The 24,921-nt window shown below is 39.5% G+C and overlaps 1 protein-coding gene across 1 annotated transcript; it reads right to left on the bottom strand.

Moving 5' to 3' along the window:
• Window positions 1–4,201: 4,201 nt before the first annotated feature.
• LOC111223510 (prolyl endopeptidase-like) lies at window positions 4,202–16,869 on the bottom strand. The gene is made up of 15 exons (XM_022747693.1): window positions 16,682–16,869; window positions 14,147–14,221; window positions 13,922–14,055; window positions 13,672–13,802; window positions 13,355–13,564; window positions 13,145–13,266; window positions 12,934–13,039; window positions 11,704–11,895; window positions 8,692–8,889; window positions 8,164–8,267; window positions 7,698–7,834; window positions 6,535–6,629; window positions 6,269–6,400; window positions 5,349–5,505; window positions 4,202–4,855 (listed from the first exon to the last, which is right to left on the bottom strand). Exons 1-15 carry the CDS (start codon window positions 16,721–16,723, stop codon window positions 4,561–4,563), a joined length of 2,130 nt encoding a protein of 709 aa, XP_022603414.1. The 5' UTR covers window positions 16,724–16,869; the 3' UTR covers window positions 4,202–4,560.
• Window positions 16,870–24,921: the final 8,052 nt, after the last annotated feature.

The following is a 24,921-nucleotide window of genomic DNA, read 5'->3' as shown; positions in this document are numbered from 1 at the left end:
ACTTTACTATGACTTTTAATGTGTTACGATGCGATGACCTTTAATGCTTATGATTTTTCTATGCCATATTATAGTATCCCTTTTCATGCCTTACTTTACTATGACTTTTAATGTCTTACGATACTCTGACTTTTTATGCCTATGACTTTTTTTTTGCCTTACTATAGTATGACTTTTTATGGCTTACTATATTATGCCTTTATGGTTTTCTTGTTTGGAGCATGCAATAGAATGCAGGCAATGCAAATAACATTCTACAGTCATATTCAAATGTTGTTAGCTGTAATGCACAAAATTCTGAACTCATCAAATGAATTGTCTGTGAAAACTTCAATTCACTGTCATCACATTGGACGGACACCAGCATCTCATGCATCTCAAAACCTGGTCAAATGAACTAAAACCTCCAGCATTTGCATGGCTACATTTCACACTAAATTTTTCATGGTTTGAGTGTCTGGCCTCAAGGAACAGGGTCACGGCACTGAGGAGCTCAACAGTGAAGGTGGACAGGCTCTAAATACATAGCTTTTAACTACACTCCTAGTGCTAAGAAATGAACCGACGGCCACTCTCTTCTCCAACCTTAAGGCCGTCTGGGCCTCTTGTACTTATCTATGTGTTACAAGGTATGCCCTGTATCCACTTACAATAGCATTCAACTTTCAGTTACCTCTCCCAGCCTACTTTCTGTGCTCCATGCTTTTCTCTTCTCTCCGCTCCACCATGTGAACTTATTAAGTCTCTCTCTCTCTCTCTCTCCAGGACTGAGGTTATATTACTTACTGCTTTATTACGCAACGCCCACCTCCGGACAAGCACTGAGCATATGGGAAATTATTGTAAATGCAAATTAACTTTTGCGTGGGATTGCTGTGGGCAACTGTGTGGGTGTGCAAAAGTGGGCGCACTGGTACGCACTTCTTTGTCTGCTCACATGGGTCAGTGTGTGTGTGTATGTGTATAAAACAATGTGTATGTGCAAATGTACTGTAAGTGTGTTGTCGGTCCATGGGCATACATCTGAGAATCAGATCTTTTTATTTATCTCATGCAGTCGCTGCAGCAATCCATACTTTTTATATTACAGTCTTATTGGAGTTGAGGATTGGAGTTTGAGACTTAATGAGTTTCATCTCTGAGCCATCGCTGGCTGCTGCTTTCTGAACCTCCCACGCAATCAAACATCACCTCCCTCAGATGCTGCTTAGCGGACCCCGGCTGAGTAGCATTTGAACTTCAGGAACACCGGACTTGGATAAATCATTATCGGAGGCTTATTGCAGATTGATGCTAGCTTGCATTCAAGATGTAATATGATGAAGAAAACACAAAAAAAGATTATTAACATGTCTTATTTTTGTCTTTTGAATAATACTCAGCTCTGGATAAATGTTAATGAATTCATTTAGATGGACAAACACAAAAAATTATTCAGATTACTGTATCAGACACATTAAATAAATAAAATCAAAAATATAGCTGTAGAAGAATATGTTGCTGGCTCTAATCTACATAATGTCAATGATGAAATCTTAACAGGCTTGACACTTGACTCCTGCCTACTGTAGGTCACAAGCCATCTCAGCATCTGTACACATGCTAAACCAACCAAAGAGCACGCCTAATCAGCTGCTATCTGCCTCCTATCCCTGTGTGGTGTGTTATAATAATTGCTCTTGGTTTGAGTTTGATGTCTTAGTATGCAAACAATATCCCACAGTAACCCTCCTCAGCAGCAAGGCAGGTTCTGTGTTAGCTGGTGTTTTATTAGGCTTCTCACGGTTCGAGCGTAAATCTTCAATCAGATTTGCCTGTTTATTCACTGTAAATGAGACTGGGACAGGGGGAGACGGGCAGGGATTCTTCCAAGAGACTGAAGGAAATCCGTGTTTCAAAATGCAAAAATATAGATTGGAATACCTGAAAAATCCATCACTTTATCCAAATCAAGCCAACACTCAAAAGCATTGTACGGCCTTTGGATAATTTGGAAGTTAAAGTACGCTACATGTGTAGATGTATTAATAATGGAAATAATGGTTACTTGCAGCCCTAATTTGTAGGTTCCAGCTGCTGTCCTCCATTTTATATCATCATATATCTGGTTTATCCCTATATCCCTATAAAATCAAATACGAAACTTTTGCATTTGAAAAACAAAGAACAAAAACTTGCTGAAAAAAAAAAAAAAAGAGTCAGAAATATAAGGGGAAGAAATGCCAGTGAGGTAGTGGAAGAGGCAAAAGGATACAAAGAGGCACATGGGAAAGCAGACGACACCTCTGTAAAGACATTAGTGATTCCCAGCTGTGTGTTGAGAGCCCTCTCTCCTTCTTGTCCTCCCTCTATCCCCCAGTCCCTCTGCTCTGTGTGAAGATTAAAGTGAGCAGCATAAAGGGGAGAGCGGTCCACCTCTAAGCTAGTGTGAAGGGGAAACTTCCCCCAGCACAAAAGTTCTGCTCTCCGCTCTTTGCCAAAGCGTGCCGCAACTCAAATCGGCTTTTAGAAATTAATCCCTGCATTATGGAGAGAGTAAAGTAAACAAACGGAGGACAGGATGGGGACCTGTGAGTGTGAGACAACTGGGGGGGGGGTTTGTAGGTGAAAGCTTGTGTTTCTCCAGAGAGAAGGAGATGCGAAGGCCATGTGTGCCTCTACATGTGTGAACAGTAGGGAGGAAAAGGGAGCTCAAGAGGTGACATGCGGGGTGGAAGAAAGAAATGAAGCAGCACAAGTCTGTGCAATCCTCTGGGACACTCCTGGGTGAAGAGCGTCACAGCCTTTTTGCTGCATGATCTCAAAGCCCTTTCTCTGTCTCTCATATGTCCAGCTTATTACTGGCTTTGTCTTTCCGTGGCTTCATTCAACCACTTTTTCCCCTGTGGCAAAGAGTCATTGTCTGCAAATCCTCCTCCTGCTGCCTCCTCTGCTTGCCGCTCTCCTTTTCCCATCCTATCTCTCCACTGAGAGGTACTTAGATAAGGCCCGGGGTTCAGTCTGACGAAATCAGAACTTCCCACTGAGCCGAGATTAAACTCTGAGTGACCGAATGGACAACTTCTCTCACTCTCCGTGGTTGGCTGGAAAAGAGTTTCCCTCTCTCTTTTTGACAGTTTAAACACTCGTCTGTCTGGCCGCCTCCCGAGACTCTCCATAAGTGCACTTTAAGTCTCTCCCAGCTTGTCTGCTTGTTGCCTCTCGCTGTCTCGCCATATATCTGCCGTCTATCATTGCTCTCCATCTCTCAACTTCTCTGTAGACTCTAAAGATCTTTCCAAATCTCTCCCTCTCCTCTGTCTCCTTCCACTTTGAAACTTTACAGCTCCACATGTCCATTACTCTTATACAAGTCCTCCTTCTTGTCCTCTGTTTTATACAGACATATCCTACTAGTCTATCTACCAGTGATCTGACCCCCCCTCCACCAATACCACCAGGCGGATCAACCAGCAGATAGATAATATAAAGGATTAAGCAGAGTGACATCCTGCTGTTTGTGTTTTTTTTTTAAAAATCCTCAATCCCTCTCAATGAAGCAGCCGAGCAGAATGACACTAAACTGACACCCAGCCTTTGACCTCGAAGCGTTAGCAGAGGGTTGAGCTTAAAGGGGAGTTTCTGCAGTCCCATACTGCCACTTGGTGGTGGATGTGAGAAGTCGATTAACTCAAATACTGCACAATATCTGAGGTATGTGTACTTCATTTAAAAACTGTTTTACATTTAACGATGCCTTATAACTCTACTCCACTACTTTTCATGGGGTTTTTTCTGCTACTTTGCATATTAAGATTTTATATACAAAACATATGATCATCTTATGATGATGGATTGCTGTAGACTGAATGATACTGGTATATACAGTAGTTAGCTCCACCTCAATCAGCTGCCGCAATAAAATACTGCTTATGTTAGTGCACCAGTAATGTCAATCCAATGATATAATCTATACAATAATACATTTGAAAGGGGCAGTATTAAAGTTTGCTGAAATATTTCTGAACTTCTACATTTTAAAAAGCTGAAACCAGAGATTTTTTTAATCTTGAAAAATGACTTCAATGACAAACATTAACTGCTTATTAAAATAGTTAGATTCATTTCTAAAGTCTTTATGCTGAACAGATCTAGTTAGATCGACTTTGGGAGGCACCATTTACATTTAGGACACTAAAGATTATAATACGATAGACAGAAATCATAGTGCAAATGAAGGTTTTATTGAAACTTCAAATTCAATTTCAAATTTACAATGAGTTTTTAAAAAAATTCATCTTTTAGTGCATCTTATTAGTTAAAGTAATCTACGGTTAAGAGCTGTTTCATAAGCAGCTTTTTTCTGTATCTTTCTTTAACCGTTCACTGTAATCATTCCTCTCTCTTTCACTTATGCTCTTGTCAACTCACTCTTCCCTTGTCCCAGATCTCTTACCCATCCTTTCCCTCTAATTGGTTCTCATTTCTACAGTTTAAATAAAAACAAAAAACAAGTTCAAAAAGTAATCATCATCCCTTTAAAAGCCTTTCTCACTGTGCATAGTGGTTACTTCCCTCCCCTCACTCCTTCCAGCTGAGCCCCAAGGTCTCAGCAATGAAGGAAAAGATGTGAGCATCCTCCAAGATGGCTTTGGCGGTGGGTTTCCCTGCACCGTGCCCACTACGGGTGTCCACCCTGACCATCAAGGGCTGGCGCTGCATGGGGCCGCTGCCCACGCCATGCTGCAGTGCAGCGCAGTACTTGAGGGTGTGCAGAGGCACCACGCGATCATCGTGATCTGCTGTCAGAAGCAGGACAGCAGGGTAGGGGGGGCCAGAGTAAGGTGGCCGAGGAAGATTATGAAGAGGAGAATACCTGAAGAGAGGGTGAGACACACCAGGTGGAGGGAAAAATGTGACAAAACACCAAAAATAGAGCTAAAGGTGAGTGAGTGACATACGAGTGAGGTGAACTTCAGGTGAACTGCAGCTCCGCACTGAAACCTGATGGACTACTTAATAAAATAATGCTTACTCACAGCAACCTGTGCTATTTTACTGTTTTCAAACAGTTATTTACTAAACTATCATTGCCTCCAGTCAGCGCTCCTGAACATGCTTTATGTGTTATTGATTCACATACTATGTTATTTGATCTCCCAGACTTGTTGAATTGGTCACAATGCCAAAATGAGGACTATAACTGGTCCAACAACTGTACTGCATTTCCGCCCGACAGACAGGATGGGAGCAGCAGATCAGGATTTGAGCGTAACTGTGATGTATTCTGGTAGAAAAGTGTATTTTAGTGATAGTGATTGTGATTGTGCTGTGTGTGATTGTGTTGTGATTGTGCGCGTGTTTCATACTTGATGAGCCACTGGAACTGCTCCGGCTCGTCTGAACAGCCGTAGTCGGTGGTCCAGGCGTGGCCGATGGTGAACTTGTGGAACTTCAGCATATCCATCACCCCCACCTCCGCCACAGCACAGCCATACAGGTCTGGACGCTGGTTCACGCAGGCCGCTGTGTATGTGTGTGTATTTATAATTTTTGTTACAGATTTAATTTGCTTATAGACGCACACACACATATACATCCTCTTTACTTCACACTGTAGGACACAATCACTCCTAAATGGCCACTTACACACCACAGAAGAAGACATTATTTGGGTTTGTGCGATGCCATATGGCAGTCGCTCTTTGGTAAATGATGTGACTAATCACTGTTTAATGTTCTGTTTAATTGCTTAATTAATTGAAGCTAAGCAGCTAACTGCTGTTAGAAGAATTTGACATTAGCAATTATAACAAAAATGCACTGTAAAGAATACAAAACATTGTGATCAATGCAGCTGGGACTTACAACACACCAGTAGTCTTAGCTTTGAGGTTGATGTGATTTTTTTTTTAGGGTGCAAAAACTTGGAGTGTGCTGTGCTGTTAGCAGCCTCATGGGTTAAACTGTGGGAGCTGAGCTGTTAAATTGGGAAGAAGTCGAGGTAAAGCTCCATGACGAGATTTCAGCTATAAAAAATAAAGTGCAGGGCTCACCCACACTCTCAGCTCCAGAGTGTAACAATGCATAATAGTTATATACCTTTGAAACCCTCACTTTCTCTTGCTCTCTCTCCCCCTCTGGCTTTATCGCTTCATTTCCCACTAAATAAAAACATACATAATGCACAAACACACACACACACACACACACACACACACACACACACACACACACACACACACACACACACACACACACACACACACACAAATGATCACGTACTAACCCACTAGCAGCCCTCCGTTAGAGGCTCCATTGATAGCGATGCGGCTGGCTGTGGTGTACTTTTCCTGGATCAGATACTCTGCTGCATACTGGAAGTCATCAAAGCAATTCTGCTTGTTCGCCAAAGTTCCAGCTACAAACACATGACACAGTGGAAGTTGAAAGTGTCAACCCAGAATTAAATAATAGAAAACTCTCTCCATTAACTCTATCGCTCTGACATGAGTAACTTAGATCTCCCTGGGTTTAGTTGTCCTATGCTTGTACCTTTGTGCCAGGTGAGGCCATACTCTCCGCCCCCTCTGATGTTGGCCACTGCCAGAATCCCTCCCAGGTGTCTCACATACAGCAGGTTCGCAACACTGAAAGAGGCAAAACAGACAGAGGCAAGAAAATAAGTACAAACAAGTATAAAGTGGAAAACACACTAGAAAAAGAAAATGATGCTCACACCATTGTCAAATTATGAAGAAATTATAGAAATGGATTTTTATGAATTGAAATGGTAAATGTAGCAGAAGTAATGCTTTCATTGAAAGAATACTTTTAAAATCACATCACTGCGTTATATTCACATTTTGATCACATAGGGTACACAAAGGTATACACGGCTCTTTTTCGGTGGGCATTGTGTACACACAATACAGTGTTTCTCAAGCACCACTGATGCATTTATTTGCATCAACAGCCAATCATTAACTGAGAAATCAGACACCAACTAGACCCTTGTGTTTTTATCCTTGTTTTGAAGTATCTGCCGACGGCTGCTTTGTTTACACCAGAGGCGAGAACAAGCCATCAGCTAACCCTCATGTGCTTTTCAATCAGAAATTTCTTATATAATCCTACTGGTGAGTGTTATTTCATACTGTAGGTGCATCTTTTGTGTTCAGTTTGTGAAGGTTCAGATAAAATAATGTTGTTTTTTTGTTGTTTTTTTTTAAGAACAGCTCTTTTACAGGGGCAGCTGTGGCTCAGGAGGTAGAGCGGGTCGTCCACTAATTAGAAGGTCGGTGTTTCAGTGTCTTGACCAAGGTTTGATCCCCATCCCGGAGAAGCCGGGGAATCGAACCTTGGTCAAGATACTGAACCTCACGTTGCCCCTGATGGCTCTTCCATCAGTGTATGTGTGTGCATATGAGTGTGATGTACGAATGTGTGAGTGAATAGGTGAATGTGGCAGGTATTGTCAAGCGCTTTGAGTGGTCAGTAAGACTAGAAAAGGTGCTCTATAAGTGCAAGTCCATTTACATTTTATAAAAACTGGTACAGGCACCTGCATTGTTCACACTGTTCTGGAGTTCTAGGGGCAAGATGACTTACCACCACATCTCTGACAGGTTGTAACTGATTACTGGTCATCTGTGTCTGCTCAGAAAAGTTGGTCGTTACAGTGGTTGAGAGATTCTGGATAGATCAGTTGTACTTACTTGTAATATGGTTGTATGGAGTGTTCAAAGCCTCCATATCCATAAAGGAAAACAGGATGAGTTCCATCCTTCTTCAGGCCCTTGGTGTGAACTAAAAACATGGGGATCTTGGTTCCATCTTTACTAGGGTAAAATACCTGAGAATATATTAGAGATTACGTTTAACAAAACACCTCTTATTGGGGCTTTCAGATAATGTGTGAATGTCTATATCTGATCTCTGTTTGTCTATGTTTCTAGTCTAAAATGAGCTGTTCGCACACACACTAGTCACCACTTCCCCAAACATAGTACATTCAGTTCTGGGAAATTGCCATCATTATATGAATATGCAAAGAGTAGATGTGGTAACACGACATAAACACAAATAAACTGGAAAATAACACTAAAGAAAGAGTAATGGGGAAGTGTGAGCACAGAGACATGGTGTCTGCTCTACAGAAATAAGTAAAGGAGATAAAATGACCTGGGTGGTCTGGTAGTCCTCTTGCCTGATGCCTTTTACCTCCACCTCCCTGAACACTTTGGGCTCTGGGTTCGACACACTCAGATCACAGTGGTAAATGATACCTTGGTGCCAAAGAACAAAGGCCACACAGGTTAGAGGCTACTGCAAGTTTAACTCGACAACAGGTACATTTTTATAACTGGTTGCTCACATTTAGTGAAAAACTTTCAACATTCAGCATATTTTTTTCCCTGACATTTACTGTAAAATTTAAAGGCAGTATAAGTAGTAAAAGATGTCATTACAATAGCAATGCAGCACTTTCAGAGAAAAAAAAGCCTTATCAAAACATATATTCACTAGATTGATCAAAAATAAAAGTACCATGAGCTGCAACCCTAATTATTTTAATGTACTTTAAAGAGATTCTGCATCCATCGATGGTCATTGTTTTTGTTGTTCTTTTTTCATATTGGAATAACATTTTGCAGCATTAAATTACTAATATGATACAATTAAATATAACGTATCAAATGGCTGAGTTACCTGGTGTAGTGAAGGAGGTGAACTTGTAGAAGAATTCAGAGTGTTTCTTCTTGCAGCTCACACCGGCCACTGTGCCAACGTCCAGTGGCAAGTCCCTGACCAGCCGGCCTGTGGACAACTCATACACCTGCAGGATGTCCTTCACGTCATGGACGTAGTTGACCAGCAGGTGGTGCTGGTTGAGACAGGAGACAAAGCCTGCAGAGGGATACAAAGAGGAAGTGGTAAAACAGTGAACATGACAGTATGTAGCTGTTTTTGTTGAAAACTGAGGGAGACTGTTTTTCATTGTCTGTCTTCATTTATAGCACATAAAATATAGTACATGCTACCAATTTATCTTGTTGAGTTATCTCATGAACCAGTAACTGCACATGACCTTATCGATTAGTTTGTTTAATTTAAATGTTACTGTACATATGCAGTAAAGAATTAATACAGATATAGACCGTGAATCCTTTTACTGGTGGCCTTTTCTCATCAACAGCCAGCAGAGGGCAGACTAATATACAGTCAGCTCGATACTGTATGCTGTAAATGTAGGACGTTTGATCAGTAGATGGCAGTGGTGCTACAGAAGCTGTCTTCTCTTGGTTACTGTGTTTATTAAACACAGCAACCAGCATTCAATATAAGGCATTTTTCTTTGAGTGTCCTCAGTGTCAAAACAAGGACATCACAGGGTAAACCGATGAATATGTGACTTCATGCTTCACATCAATGATGTCATATTGAACACTCTGATGCCCATAACCACCAACAAGAGGACTCAAACGGTTGTTGGGCATATCACTGAACTTATGTTGGAGCTGGGTCCAAGACAGTCTCATTATAGAGGAGACAAGACAATCTTGTCAGCTTATAAAAAAGGGCTGGAGATGGTGCCACTCACTGGCCATGCAGCATCTGCAGAAATGATTTATATTCATTCATACAAAATACAGGAGCTCTATTCAAAAGCCATGGAAGAGCATGATATTATCAGATGTTAAGTGTCAACTCCCTACTGTGGATTTCATGCATATGTGGCACATAGGATAGTTATTTAATATTATTTATTAATTTAATTGCCCACTCATTAATGTGTGTTGTTTATATGTATATATGTTTTATATTTTTACAGACACCCCCTGTTAAAATTTTAAACATTCGTATTCCAGGCACGAGACCACCTGTGAGGCGATATAAGCTGTGGGCGAGCTGCGATCTTCAGTTGGCAGTTAACGTTTTTAAGTAAAGCAACTGAAGACCAGCTCACCCAGTGCTTTCTGTTTTGTGTATTGTTATGTGCTTTCGATAATTTTGCTTATATATTACATGTATAACTGTCGGTATTGGCTTAGTGTTTCTAACGGAAGCGAGTGAGAGATGAAGTTTGCCCTCCTCCACTGGTAGATGTGTGTGTGAAAGTTAATGCTACAGTGTTTTGTGGTTTATATTTAGTATATTTTGTCATTAGGTCCCAATAGTTTTGTTAATTTGTTATTTTATAACTGGGCAGTTAGTTAACGGCATACAACAACTACAGCGCGAGCCGCAGCTGATTAACAGCACATTGCAGTTTACCGTTGGTAGGCAACCAGAACGCCCTCAGGCTGCGGTGCTGCAGAAATAGGAAGAGGGAGATTTTCTTATAGATACATTGTAAATATGATTGTTTTGTGATTTAATATATAAAGGGGAATAAGATAACTGTTTATATAGGGAAAGATAATAATTATAAATAGTAAAATGATATAGAATTAACATTGTAAATATCTGGTGAATAGTTTTATTGCATTTTTGAAATAGAGTAATTTTGATATTGTTATTTGTCCTCACAGGCACTCATTTTTTTAAAGTATGTCACCCCAGGAGTACGCAACTTCATGGGCGTAACACATACAGTGAATGTTTGATTCCATGGCAACAACTGTATGTTGCTGTTATACCCAGATGAGACATGCAGGCACACATCTGGAAGTGCAAAACTTGTCTGAAAATGTTATTAAACATTATTAATTAAAAAAATATATACAAAATATGAAATAACACAAGATCATTAACTTTAACTAATAAAGCAATATAAACATTAGCATAATCATTCGGTAACACATTATTAATTTGCCCTATTTAGCATTTATGAGTACAATGTACAGTAAACATTTAATTAATTGTTTATAACACACTCCAATGTAGTTCCACGCAGCTATAAAAACATTTTCAAGTGCTTATTAAATTACAATATTTGTCAGCAATGATAATTTCTTCACTCCACTGAAGAGTGCTCACACGAGGAGTTTTAGTGTGGAGACAAATACATCAATAGATGCCTAAATCTGCTTACTACACACATATACTGCATATTACTACATTATAGTGTGTTAGAAAGCATTTATTAAATATTTATATCTTTATTGTAAATGCTAAATAGGGGGACTTCAAATAAAGCTTTGTCCATTTATTCAAATGATTTTCCTTAATATATATATTATATATTGTACTGACGTGTTTGTGTGTGTCTATATTTCCTACAGGAACCGTGAATATTCACTTCTGTATGTTTCATTGATCTTCAGGGACAGTTACCATCACTTGAATGACTCATAGCAAAAAAAAAAAAAAGAACAAAGTGCTTATGGACCAAATTTCACTTTTTGAGCAGAGTTCCCCCTGACGAAGGTCTTCAACCACAGAAAGAGAACTCCCAGTTGCGGTGGCTGAAATGTCATTGGGACAGAATTCAATGAAACAACGTTTTGCAAGATTTCGAGGGCATGATAGTGGAACTATGATTCCATGTATGAGCCCTTTACGCATTTCTAAAGCTTGGTGGAGTTTTCACACACTCCAGCACAAGCCCACAGCTGTCATGCCAACAAAGGTCTGTTTTACAAACCAACCACATAACTGCTCTATTAACTCTCAGACATATTACATTTCCTCTGTAGTGAACTGGTACTGTATAGGTCGACCACATAGCCGACTTTGTCTTCTACCTTATATTCTAATGAAATTTCCCTTTAGTCTCACCTAGGACATCCTTGTTGTGCTGTGGTAAGAGGGTCATCCAGTGCTGCCTGTCTGGTTTCTGGATGTCTATGTTGATGAGACAGTATCGAGGAGCATCCAAGTTGGAGTGGAAGGTGAATACAGTTCCCTCGTTGGTGATGTAGGAGTACTGGGCCTCAAAGTTGTCCACAAGTTTAACCCATGGTAGCAGCCCTGGAGGAGAGGAGGGAATAAAATATAATATATATATATAATACAGAACGTTTTTTTCTCTATAACACTGACCACTGGGAATTCCAATTCTTTATGACATTTCACTTTGTATTTAATAACCAATTTCACAACACTCTTGCACTGAAAGTTTCAAAATTCCTGTTTGTGAGAGAGATATTTTTCACACCAGAAGACAAACCAAAATGAATTTTGAAATCTCCACATCTTGTGAAGTAACCGTTGAGTCACTGCCAGTGGTTTCAACTCCTCGTCTGCTGATACAACACAGTCAAGTGTATTACGCAGAGATACAATCTATTGCCGTTTGAAAATCAATTAATGGTTTTCAATGAAACCATTTTTGATAAAGAAATCAAATACATTTGTACTATTGTACTACTATGTACTACTGAAAATAGATACAAAGAAGGAAAACAATATCAAAGTTACAGGTCATGTTCTTTTCATGCTGCAGCTCCTGTGCCACTAATAATTGCTATTAAAACAGTCAGAATTCACTAAGTTGATAACTGATTTCAAGGAACATTCATTTCAAGCTTTTCAAACAACAGGACTTGCTGTATTTCTTTGACATACACTATTTTGAACTGAATATTTGTTGAACAAAACAAGATGTGAAGACATCAACTTGCAATCTGAGAAGCTGGGGCGGGGTGTGATTTATCCAAAAAAAATGGCCAGTTAAGTCAATACAAAAAAATAATTCCATCATTTGCAGAAGAAAATCCTTCAAAATGAAGAGAAATTTATGTCAATAAGGTATGTATTTTTTAATCCCTCTGGGCTCCCATGCTTGTGGATTTACACTTTGAAAATCTAATTTAATTATAGTTTTTCTAGTTACATCAGCTTAACATCATTTTACCAGGGCACAGAACAAATAAGCCAAAGTAGACCTAGTTTCATTCTGTACATGTGATCCTACTTCCTAAAAAACCACAAGAACTGTTTCTAGCTGTGTTTATGGAGTGCTTAGATCACAGCACATGTAAGGTGGACACAAGAACACAGACAGACCTGTGATGCCACTGGGGAGCTGCTGCAGGTCACAGTACCACAGCTGGTTGACCGGCTCACAACCTTCAGTGATGGACAGAATGGCATATCGACCATCGTCTGATATCTGGGAAGAGGAGGGAATCAAAATGAGTCGGAAAGTTAAGCTCTGACGAAGCTTTAAATGATCTTGATCATAATATTAAGTGATTTGAGATCATTAAAGACTTACAGTTACTGAGCTGTGCCACTTTGGATGGTCGGGGAACTCAGCAACCAGAATGTCTTCTGACTGCTTGGTGCCGATGACGTGGTAGTAGAGCTTCTGATTGATGTTGCAGGTGGTTTCAGTGCCTTAAGTGAAATACAGAAGGGTTAAATCTTGAATATATTTGTATTAGTCTTTGTGTGGTGAATGGTTGCATTGGTGTCTCTTCCTAACCATCTGTTTTGCCCTCCTGGCGTGGGTAGCAGTTGTAAAAGACGCCCTTTGCATCATGAGTCCAGGCCAGACAGCTGAACTTAACCCTCTCCAGTACATCAGGCAGTGGGCTGAGGTCATCAGCCTTCATGAAACGCACTGTCACCCAGTCTGAGCCACTGCTGCTCAGACCATATGCAAAATATTCACACTCCTCCGACAGACGGCCCACTGGATGGAGAGAAGGACAAAAGAAAGAGGGAAGTCATCAGCACTGTAAATCTCTTTCTATTCACCTGTGTATATGTGTGTTTCTGCACAATACAAGTGTGACTCACTCTTCAGTGCCACAGTGCCATCTTCAGAGAGTTTGTTCGGGTCAAAGAAGATGGTGGCAGGTGCATCCAGAGAGTCCTGCACATACAGCACATCCTGGTTCTGGAGGCCTTTGTTGTGAAAGTAGAAATACCTGAAAAATAAAACAGGAAATAAAGTCAATTTCAGACCTGACCTTTAGGTAAATCCTGCGCATAAGTGTAGTTGTTTTTAAATCTGTGCAGTGCCCATCCTTTAAATTTTAACTAGTACCTCTTCCCTCTTTTGTAAGGGCAGCTGTATTTAGGATAGTCATAGAGGTCAGTGAGGCGCTGGTGGAACTGAGCCCGGACAGCACATTGCTCCAGGTACGGCATAGTCACTTTGTTCTGCTCTTCAACAAAGGCCTGAAATAAAAAGGGAGAGTGAGGAGGGATGAAATTAGGAGTGCTTTCATCAAGAGGCAGCTTCAGCGTTCTGCAGGAGATGATCGCATACCATCGTTTCTGCACTGTCAGGGTCCTCCAGCCATGCATAGGGATCACTGATCTTCGTTCCATGGTAGTCATCCACCTGTTGATAAGACGTTCAAGTTAAACAGGAACAGGACTTTGATCGTTGGCTGTTCTAGACAGATTCTTGATTCTTTTTCAATAGCGTTTGTAGCTTCCCTGCAGAAACAGTTTGTGTGGAAATGAGCATCTGCATTTTATCTGTCAACCGTGGCATAAATATCTGGCTCGTCACTTTGTCCTTTGTCAGTGCTGGCTTGGTGTTTTGCTTTTGAAACACCAACTGTTATGCATCAGTTGATATTGACATACTAAACAAACATTAGTCTTTTTTTTTTCTAAGTGCAGGCAGCTGCCCAACTCATGTGACTTGCAGTGAAAGAGGCAGATTCCTGTGCGGATGAATGAGAAAATTTGAATGATTTTGCCAAGAGCTGTAGCCCATTTCCTGAGAATCAGCTCATCAGTATTCCTGAGAATTAAACTCAGCTTGGCATCAATTAAAGAAAACACAATCAATGTGAAAAGTGGGCATGCACAAGTTTTGTTAAGCAAGTTGAGACTAGACCTTTTTTTTTTTTATCGATATGGGCATGTCACTTTATTTCATTGGACCTGCAGCTTTCAACATGACTATCAAGGCAGGACCCATCTGATATTGGATGGGTACACAGTATTGCTAAATAGCCCAGTTGATGATTTGAAGTGCAGATAAAGAGAAGATGGATCTGTGCATCTCAAACCCTGAGAAGATGGCAGCCCTGTAGGGGGAAAAATCTCTGCAGAGAATGTTTCACACTCCTACGTGTTCATTCCCAAGAAATTAGGGAGCATTTGCCCAAACCTAAACTTACATGTTCTCAAATGTCATACCGCATAACAACTATCATACATTCCACACTGGTATAGTGTTTAGAGAAAAATATGTCTTACCCAGATAAAGAGCTGATTGATTGTCACATCACAATGGTAAGTGAAGACTCACACATTTCTGACAGCACCTCACACCTCAGGGCCTTCCAACGCACTACAGCATGCCGCAGCTAAGTCAGCAGACACTGTATATGTGAGTTTGTGAGTTGATTGTGTCTCCTTTCAGTGCCCACTCAGATATTATGTTGCAGGGTTTGACACATGAGACACATGGTTTGGATCATGTTTGTTATTCTACTCATGTATTCATTCATACCTCAGCGTGGGAGGGGACATGATGAGCTGATCTTTTCTAAGGTTAGAGAATTTCTAAATGTAACATGTAGCATTTTTCTTCTTCTGTGAACATTTTAAAAGTAAATGAAGCTTTATTTTTTCCATCTAATGCTTAACAAATCAGTCTGTAACTATAACCAAGACACTGAGGCCATGTCCTCTATATTTTTTCTGGGAATTTGCACCATCTAATCACCTTAGGAGGAGTTTAGATTCTAAATCTATAATAACTCTGACCTGACATGGAGTGGAGTTCAAGGGCTCATTCTGATACATTTACAGTTTTAGGCAAAGAAGATTATTAATCATTAATTTGTTAAATTAGAGTGGAAATTACTAGTCAATCGATAAGTTGATTGACAGAAAATTGACTGGCAGCAATTTTATTTGTTATTTACGTGTCATTTTTAAGCAAAATGCCTAATACACTGTGGCTTCTTGTCAAATGTGAATATTTTATGCTTTTCGTAGTTGCCTATAATAGTAAACTGAATATCTTTGGGGTGAGGACAATTCATATGACAAAACAAGCAATTAAATGAGTTTGGACTTTGCAAAATTGTGATGGACATTTCTGCACTATTGTCAGGCATTTTATGGGAACGACTGATAAAATAATTGGCAGATTAACCAAAAATGAAATCATCCTTAGCAGCGGATAAATTGTGTTAAGGGTTAGGATTCAAACAATTATTACTCTACTACTCATTTCATCTCTATAAAAAGAGACGCGTCTCTACAAGAATTATATCACTGGGCGTGTGGTGAAGGAAACACGTTTTATACCATCATGCATCAGGCAGGAAATTAGCATAAAACATAAATTATTAGCTGGATGGATAAATACATTTTTTGTGCCTAATCTATAATTTCTTTAGTGGGTGTGGATATGATCAAAATCAAAGATAAGGCCCTACACACACCCCACCTAAACAGGGTAGTCATAAAGGATCATAAAACAAAGCTAACTGTCAACCAAACAAGTCAGCGTGAAGTAGCTGCTGATTCACGGTGACGTCGTTTCGTGGGGTGTTGGTTTTACTTCACCTGGACTGCACGACAATTGCGTGGAAACGCAACACGTGCTCAAATAGCCACTTCGTGTGTGTTACACCACTTCAACGACTTTCTTTCAGTTGGCCTTATAAGTTTGGTTTTTGTTCCGTCATTCTATCGCCATTCGCCTCTGTAACCATACACCCATATAAGTCGCCTTTCTCTTCCTGGTCTCGCTTTTTCTGCTTGTGAATTTCACCGACAAAAAAGGGAGATAAGAAAAAAAAAAGCTCACGGCAGGACTTTTGACACTGACCTTACTCTCATCTCTTCGAGCAGCCGGGTACTTAAACGCCATTGTGGGGGTTCCTATAGTGCTCCTCTGTTTAGCCTTTCTCTTACTAATTTGTTTTTTCTTTTTTTATCGTTCTGAGTGCAGCGCCTCCAGTGAATCAATGGGACCTCGAAGTGAAAGTGAAATTATTCCCCTCCACACACACACACACACAGAAGTCTGTACGAACCGCCTGCGTTGGTTCTGCAAACAGGAAATGATGTGGCATTCAGGGCACGGCCGTAGTACGTGCTTCTGAGCATTTGTGAAATTAAAACGACACTTTTTACACAATTTAAAATCTCCCCCACCAAAACATTACATGTGACAAAATAGTACGTGCCTGCAGGCACAAGTGTCTTAATGGGAATTTGTAGATAAAATGTGACATTGTGGTGAGGGACTCAAAGCCTTGAACTTGTTATTAAAGGGGCAAAATAAAGAGGACGTGTTTGCAGGGAGACTGAAGAGCAGATGAAGCAAAGAGAAGTTGCGCATTGATACTGAGAACTGCAGGCTTGTGGAGACGGTATACGCACTGAAACACTGTAATGATAATGATAAAAAGCAGTGCTTAGAGAGATAGATTAGATATGATCATCCCCAACAGCTACATGGTGTCACAGGCCTTTCAAAACCTGCAAACTGAAACTAACCATTACTGTCATTACTGGTTTGAATCTTTTCATTATTATTTATGATTAATACGTAAATAATTTAGTCAATAAAATTACTAAATGAATCACATTAGTCCAAAAGATACTTAATTAACAATAATGTAAAACAGAGAAAAGTAGTAAATTTTCACAAAGGTAAAGCTATAGTGTTTTTTCAATTGACCACAATGATTTATTGATTATCCAAATTGTTGATTATTTTCAGTCAATTGACCAATCAGTTCTAAAGCTTTCATATAAGGCATTTCTTATCATTCCTTTAGAGTGAACAGAGTGGTAGTATTTTTTTCCATTTAGAAGTGATTAAAAATAGTAAGCTCACAATCCCATTATTCATTGTTCTATCTTCTCCACTTTCCTTTTTTCTTGGTGGGAAGTTGCATTTCTTACAGTAAATGAACCATTAATAGTTCAGTCATCTGACAAGAAAATTACGGGCCTGCAAGTGTCAACAGCAACACCTGCATTATGTAATTGGTAGTCACACAATGACACAAACAAAACCGAAACCACAAGCATATGATGCACCTGGGTTGTGAAACAAATACAATTTTCAGCCCCAAACCAGAGAAACAAGATAATAACAATTTAATTGAAAATAAAAACAAGTTCTACAGATATGAGTCTTTCACTTTCCGACACTACAACGTCACAACTATAAATAGTTCCCTATCTCTTTGAAAGGTTTGGTTTTGACATATTTTTGCCTCACTTTTTCCCTAAGAGACACAGTGCTGTTTTAGTCAGTCAAGACGTTCATAATTAGGTCCATTAACCCCCGTCATTTCATCACTTCTATTTGTTGTGTTAGGAATTTACATGTAACAGATTTAAAACTGTTGAGACATCGTACCTCCTGGATTAACGACCCCCACCCCACCCCCCACCTCCAAAATGGAAGGACTGGAGCTGAGACAGAGAGAAGGAAGAAAAACAGAGTTTCAGACGTGTAATCTGTCTAATCCACAAAGCTGTGAAAACGACTGAGGAGGAAAGGAGGGAGGAGAGGAGGGGAAAGATGGAGGGCAGGGAGTTAGAAAGAGGGCTAATTTCAAACTAATTTAGTTAAGGTGATTAAGTGAGACTGGCTTGATGAGAAAATAAGCTGTTAGAAGGCCTCTGACCTTGTTTCAGTGTATTTACCTCTGTCTCAGTGTATGTGTATATAATGATTTCACAGAAACCAGAAACAATAAAAAGACAAAAACAAAGCTGATAGGTTTTCTATTATAAATTCTATATCTATTAAAAAATAAGAAAATATAAGCAATTATTATATTGTGTCACTATTAACAAAAAGGAAAGCCAAATTGCGTCAGTATTCATCATAAAAACACAAGATGATTCATGAGACACTCACTATCTGATGGTTAAAATGCTGACAGTAAAATACATATTTAGTATAGCCACACCTAATTCATGTTATCATAAATTATGATTAAATCTTATGATTAAATTTCTGAATGATATTCTGGGTTTACATGTATATCTGTGTGTATATTGTCTGTTTTCTGTGCTACATCTAAAAATTCTGCATATTAATACATTTCATATTATCTTACGTTGTGGTAAAGCAGCCCACTCTGAATTGCAGAAGGGATAATTATAAAAAGGCAACAGTCGGTGCTAAAGTAGCCAATTTAGCCCAAGCTTTGGCGATTACCTAACAACTGTATGGCAACAAGTGCTTTAATTGGCAGTAAAGTCTACGGAGGGATCCCTAATCTAGGGGGCCGTTGGGGATGAAAGTGGACCAGGCCAAGCCAAAGGCAGATGGGCTGTTACAGCAGATATTTGGGGCCCCAGACAGCCTGAGCCATCGCTGAGCCGTGCAGCAGTCCGACTGGGCTGGCTAGGCCACTATACGGAGGCCAGCTTCAGCCTGGTCTGCATGGCGTGCTGTGCAGATGGGCCCTAATTGGCTGGAGAGACCCAGGTAGTTTGCCAATCTGCGAAGACAGAGAGATTAGATTAGCCATGTCAGATTACAGCAGAGCAGAGTCAGACAGTGTCATCTGACTGCTATGAAAAGCTCCAGACTCACCCACTGAGAGAGAGAGAGAGAGAGAGAGAGAGAGAGAGAGAGAGAGGGACAGAGGAGAGGAGGAGGGAGGGGCTGAGCTGTTGATGTTGTGAGGAGGAAAACAGACAGGGTGATGAAAAGTGTGTTAATGAAGGTGTGTAAATTAAAGGAAAGCAATGGGAGAAGAACTTTTTTAAGAAAAAAATTATTATGAATAACAATAATAATAATAATAATAAGAAGAAGAAGATGTGCCTGGAAGTGAAAAGAAAATATATAATGGGCAGAAGAAATTCAGTAGGCCTGTAGGCTTGTATGTATGTAAACATAAACAGATAAAAACATACACACACAAGTGAACAACATTACTCACTCCTATAGCCCTGCTCCTCAACAGATGGTGCAGAGTGCAGCCACTGAAACAGATAATCCGTTATTGTTCTGAATATTTTGATTATTGTCCTGGTTGTCATTTCAAAATCATACACAAATCACCTCCTAACCTTAGCTTGATTCTGGGCTTACCGCTGCTCCGAAGCTAATATCGTTGGCTCAGCGCCCAAAGCCGTATTGTAATATAACTGAGAGTGCTATTCCATAAGCTTCTCATTTTAGAAATTGATGATGTAGAGATTTGTTCTCTGTATGGAGAGAGCACAAAGAGAGGCTAGGGGGGCGGGGGGAGATTTGAAGAAGGTGTTTACAATTGCTGGCTTGTGTTGCTGCCTTCAAGTTGGATTTAATCCATAGACGCACAAAATGTTGTTTTTTGTTCATGATTCCACTGCGAAATATATCCGTCATTCCAAGTGGCATCGTTGTTTGGCACCATTTTTGTAAAATTTTTGGTTTTATTTATGAATTTCACTTTTATAATTTTTCTTTTTTTTTCATTTCTCAGTCCTCATTTTTTTCACCTAAAAAACAATTATTTTCATATGTCTTCTAAAACCGACATACCCCAACCTCTTTTTATTTCAATTAAACCCATAAGCAGTGCAGCCCGACCTTAAATTAGTGATAATCAATGAAGACCATGGTGGTAGTTGAGGCCTGATGCCAAGTATTGATCTGTGGTTAATGTTTTTGTTCTGCGGTACGCATGACACCCCAGGGACAATAAAAGACCAGTGAGATTAAGACAATTAGGGGGTTGATTGTTATCCAAAAGACGAGAAGAAGAAGAAGATTAAATGAGGAGATTTAGGTCAAAGTGGTGATGTCCAGAGGAGGGAAGGAGGAGGGGCAGGGTAAAAGGAGGAGGGCAAAGAAAAGGTGGGAGGAGGAGGAGGAAGGATTGGGGTCAGAGAAACTGATCGCTGGTAGTGTGAGAGGTTGCCCTGGCCTAGGGAAGAGAGTGATAGAAGGAGGGAGGAAGAGAGGGCCTGATTCCAGGCATGACTACATTGGATTAACCTGGAGAGCAAGGTGGGGTGTCACCTAGTATACTTCACCTGATTTCCACATTGGGCACACCTGTCTGGAGATTTTCCTTATCTGTCTAGACTTCTGAATCAGCATGGCTGCTGTGAAGTTTTTCTTTTCTGCCTTCTCTCTCTGTCTCACTCTCATCCTGTTGCCCCTGCTGCCCCTCCCTCCTCCTTATCTAGCCAGCCTAATTAGCAGACATTTTTATTGATCCGCTGGATTTGGTGCTGAAATCCCCTTCTCTGTCTGCCAGACAGATCTTGGACTAAAGTCTTTCTCTTTAGCTGTTGGTCTGTGAGGTTGGGGAGGGGGCAGCAGCACATGGGCCCACCTGTTGACCACAAGCCAAAAGCGTGCACGACTTTGCTATACCCATACATCACCCATTTCTTATTCCTATTCTCCGCATCACAACCTCTTTAAGTCTTAAGGACCTCATGTGATCTGGACCTGCTAGTTATTAATTGCCTGTGTTGGGGGGATGACTAGATTTAGCAATAATTAGGGTTTTAAGGCTGGTGGACTCTCATTAGTTCAGGAAGTAGGGGATTGAGATAAACACCCCCTGATAATTAAGTGGTAGGGAAAGATTATAAACTACCAATTAGCTGCCACACAGTAGCTAATAAACTAACATCTGCTGGCACTTGTTGTGTTTGTAAGCTGTTGTTCCTGTTGTTCACAGTGTTATGCAATATGGGATCATTGCATGACATCGCTGGTAAAGTACTTCAGTATAATTTTAAGGTACTTCTACTTTATTTCCCTCTAATTTCCAATTCATGCTACTTTATTCTTCTGCTCCACCAGAGTCAGAGGGAAAATATAGTACTCCACTCAACTGCATTTATTTGATAAGTGTTAGATTAAGATTTTACATGTTTTACATAAAACGGGACTACTTTACTGTAAGTACCTTACTTTTCTGTAAGTAATTCAAACTAACTTTACCTCCATCAGCAACAACAGTAAAATGATGCATCAGTGTTAACAATCTCACAATTTCATACTAATATATGACTTTTGATACTTTAAGCACATACTTTAACTTCTAAATACTGCAGCATGGCACAGTCGTCTGTCTGTTCAGCTTAAAGCTCAAGGTTTCATATTGAAACTGTATATACTTAAAGAAAGCTGTGTCATGCCAGAAACATTATTTGGTACATCAGATCAATTTTTTTTATGAATGCCAGGTTTTTCCCTTTAACAGAAGACTCAAAGTCCCACTGGTTTAACAGGTTGTGGAACTTTCATTTCTAAATCTGATGAATTAGGTAATAGGATTTCATTACATGTTACTGTAATGTGGCCTGTGTTGGTGTGCACCTGCATGTCCAGCACTGTATATCGGCAACTGCAGGAAATGCACTGCATCTACTTATTTGCAGAACTGTGTATATGGCAAAAGATTGCAATGTTATGTAATCCAAATAATTGTATGAGTTACAAAAAATCAGTACCCCCCAGTCACGTAAAGCACAATGGAATTAGAAAATTAATTTGTTAACACAGAAATAACTGTTGCAAATACTATGCAAATATCCCCAGCTGGTGCTGTGCTGCACCATCCATGTCTTCCCCTTTTGCCACGAAAAACAAGTGATGCACTCTGAGTGTGAACATTCACATGCATAACTGAGAGAATCACAGCATCAGCTCAGAGATACATCTCACATATAGCCTCAGATTGAGCCATTTTTAACGACAAATATCTCTCTGAGTTTGTACAAAAGGAGAGCGCTAAAAGGCTTTTCATGTGTTTTTGTTTGTTTTTTTTAAAAAAGAAGAAGAGCCTGTGCAAATGAGCAGGCACCACAGAAAAAGAGTTGCTGGTAATAGCAAGATCCGTGTCTGAAAAGATAAGATGCAAATATTTGTGGTAGTGACGCTGACTGAACTGGACAAGTGTACGATCAGTGTTCTTTTATTAACATTAGCATGAGCAAGGTGCTAGTTTTTCTCATTGTGTCATTAGGGTCATGAAAAGACACAAGAAAACAAAGTTTACAGTACAGAATGCAAAGCTAAGTTAAAGACAAAATATATTATACACTGTTGCTCATAAAGTTGGAATAAAATATTTTTTTTACCTCTTTCCATGAAATGATTGTGACAATGTGATTTATTCTTGACAGATAAAGTGTATAACTTCTCAAAACTTTAGTAGTCAGTCTCTTCCAAAGTGATTACTGATGCATTTAAATAGGAATAAACAGAGGATTGTGGCTGAAAACAAAATTATTCCAACTTTATGGGCAACAGTGTATATGTTCTATTAATGTGGGAGATTAATACAAACTAATTTAATAACACCTATTCAAAATACCATGCATATACTCTGCTCTCAGATTAAATTAGACCTGTGAGCTCCATGCATCAGTTCTCATATGGTTCAAAGTCACTATATACGTGGTAAACAGAGTGATGATGATAATGCAGATAAGGAAGTTGTTTGTTGAGACCTCTGGCTCATCTGTTTTCCTCCTTCCTCTTCTGTGATGGCATGCGACCCAAAAGGTGTGAAAATGACAGAGGTTATTTTGGTCTGTCATAGTCACTCTCTGAGAAACTATGGCTTCTGCTACAGATGCTGGTGAGAAAGTGTCAGCTCTCACTTAGTGTTAACCTTGTAAGATAGACAGACCAGCAAGAGGCTGAAAAAGTGTCAGATTTGTTTAATAAAAAAAAAAAGTCATCTAAAGTCACTACATTTATCTTGTATGGAGGCTAAATCAAATGTGTCATACACAGTTACGGTAAATGTATATACATACATATATATATATATGTATATATGTATGTATAGTTTTGCTATAGCTTTGAGTCATTGATGAACTGCTTTGCAAAAAAGCAGAAAGACACAGACACAACTGATGCATGTTCTGAACAAATCCAGGGCAGACAACAACTCATTTTGCAGCACAGTGTGTTTGCAAGAGGATGATGCAATGGCTATCAGCTAATAATAGTCACGCTGAAAATACATTTTACTCTTGTACCTATATCATTATGCTACAGTGTCAGTATTGTGGTAAGTTTGTTAATTAAAGTCTGTCAGTCATTTCAAGGCCACAAATATGTTTTTTTTATTTTTTTAATCGGCAAAGAGTGAATTTCACCAGCAGACTGAGAGAACTGCCCCTCCTTAAAATCTTACTTTTTCAATTGATGTTTCGCCATGTTTCCAAAGAATCGGATGCAGTTCCGTGGAATTTAACAATAACCAAAAAGAAAAAAAAAACAGAGGCTGTGGTGGAATCCAGTGGAGCAGGAACAATCACCAGCAAATTTTACTAATCTTAAAACAGGTGGAGAAAAAGAGAATTTAAGTTATTTTTATTTGACTTCCTATGGTTAAAAAAAACACTTAACAACACTTCTTAGGTCACTGGAGGTGTCTACTTTCATAGATTGACAAAGATTAAACACAAAGATTAAAATTATGCCTTTGTGTTTCAAATCACACCTGGATTATACACGTTGACCTATAGAGCCATATAGGATTTCTTTTCCCCCCATATGCAAACATGATTGCTTCCATAAGCTTTGAAACAGTACTTATCTGTCGTTTAGTTGTCCTCAACACACAAAGGCCTCTTCCAATGAATTTACAGTATCCCCTGAGGCAACTTAGCAGGTCAAACAAGTTCACAATTATTTGTACAAAGACGGATGTTTGCCAAGTCACGCTGTATGATGTGTATAAACTCTAATTGAAACACAATGTTTTTTTATTTAAAAAAGCCATACAAGGAGATGCATGTATCTGCTGACATAGAAACAATAGATCAACCTGTGGAACAATAAAGCCCAAAGAAAAGTGATGACAAATGATTTGTCAAAACAAAACCAACAGGGAAAACTCTGACATTATCATTTCCCACTCATCCACTGACAACAAAGGGACTTCCAACTGCCAAAGACTTCTACCCATTTGGAAAGTAAGCCTCACAAAACAAGGATGCTTCCAGGAAAACAATTGCCAATGCATGTCAGTGATAAAATGCAATAATGTAATCTTACATATTTAAGGTTCAGCTAGCAGGGATAATCCTCCTGGTTAAAGGGATCTGATAGAAAATTAAGCTGGC

The sequence above is a fragment of the Seriola dumerili genome, unplaced genomic scaffold (genome assembly GCF_002260705.1).
Source record: "Seriola dumerili isolate Sdu_G_001 unplaced genomic scaffold, Sdu_1.0 BDQW01000110.1, whole genome shotgun sequence".
NCBI classification, from domain to species: domain Eukaryota; kingdom Metazoa; phylum Chordata; class Actinopteri; order Carangiformes; family Carangidae; genus Seriola; species Seriola dumerili.
This window is presented reverse-complemented; position numbering and strand designations above follow the sequence as displayed.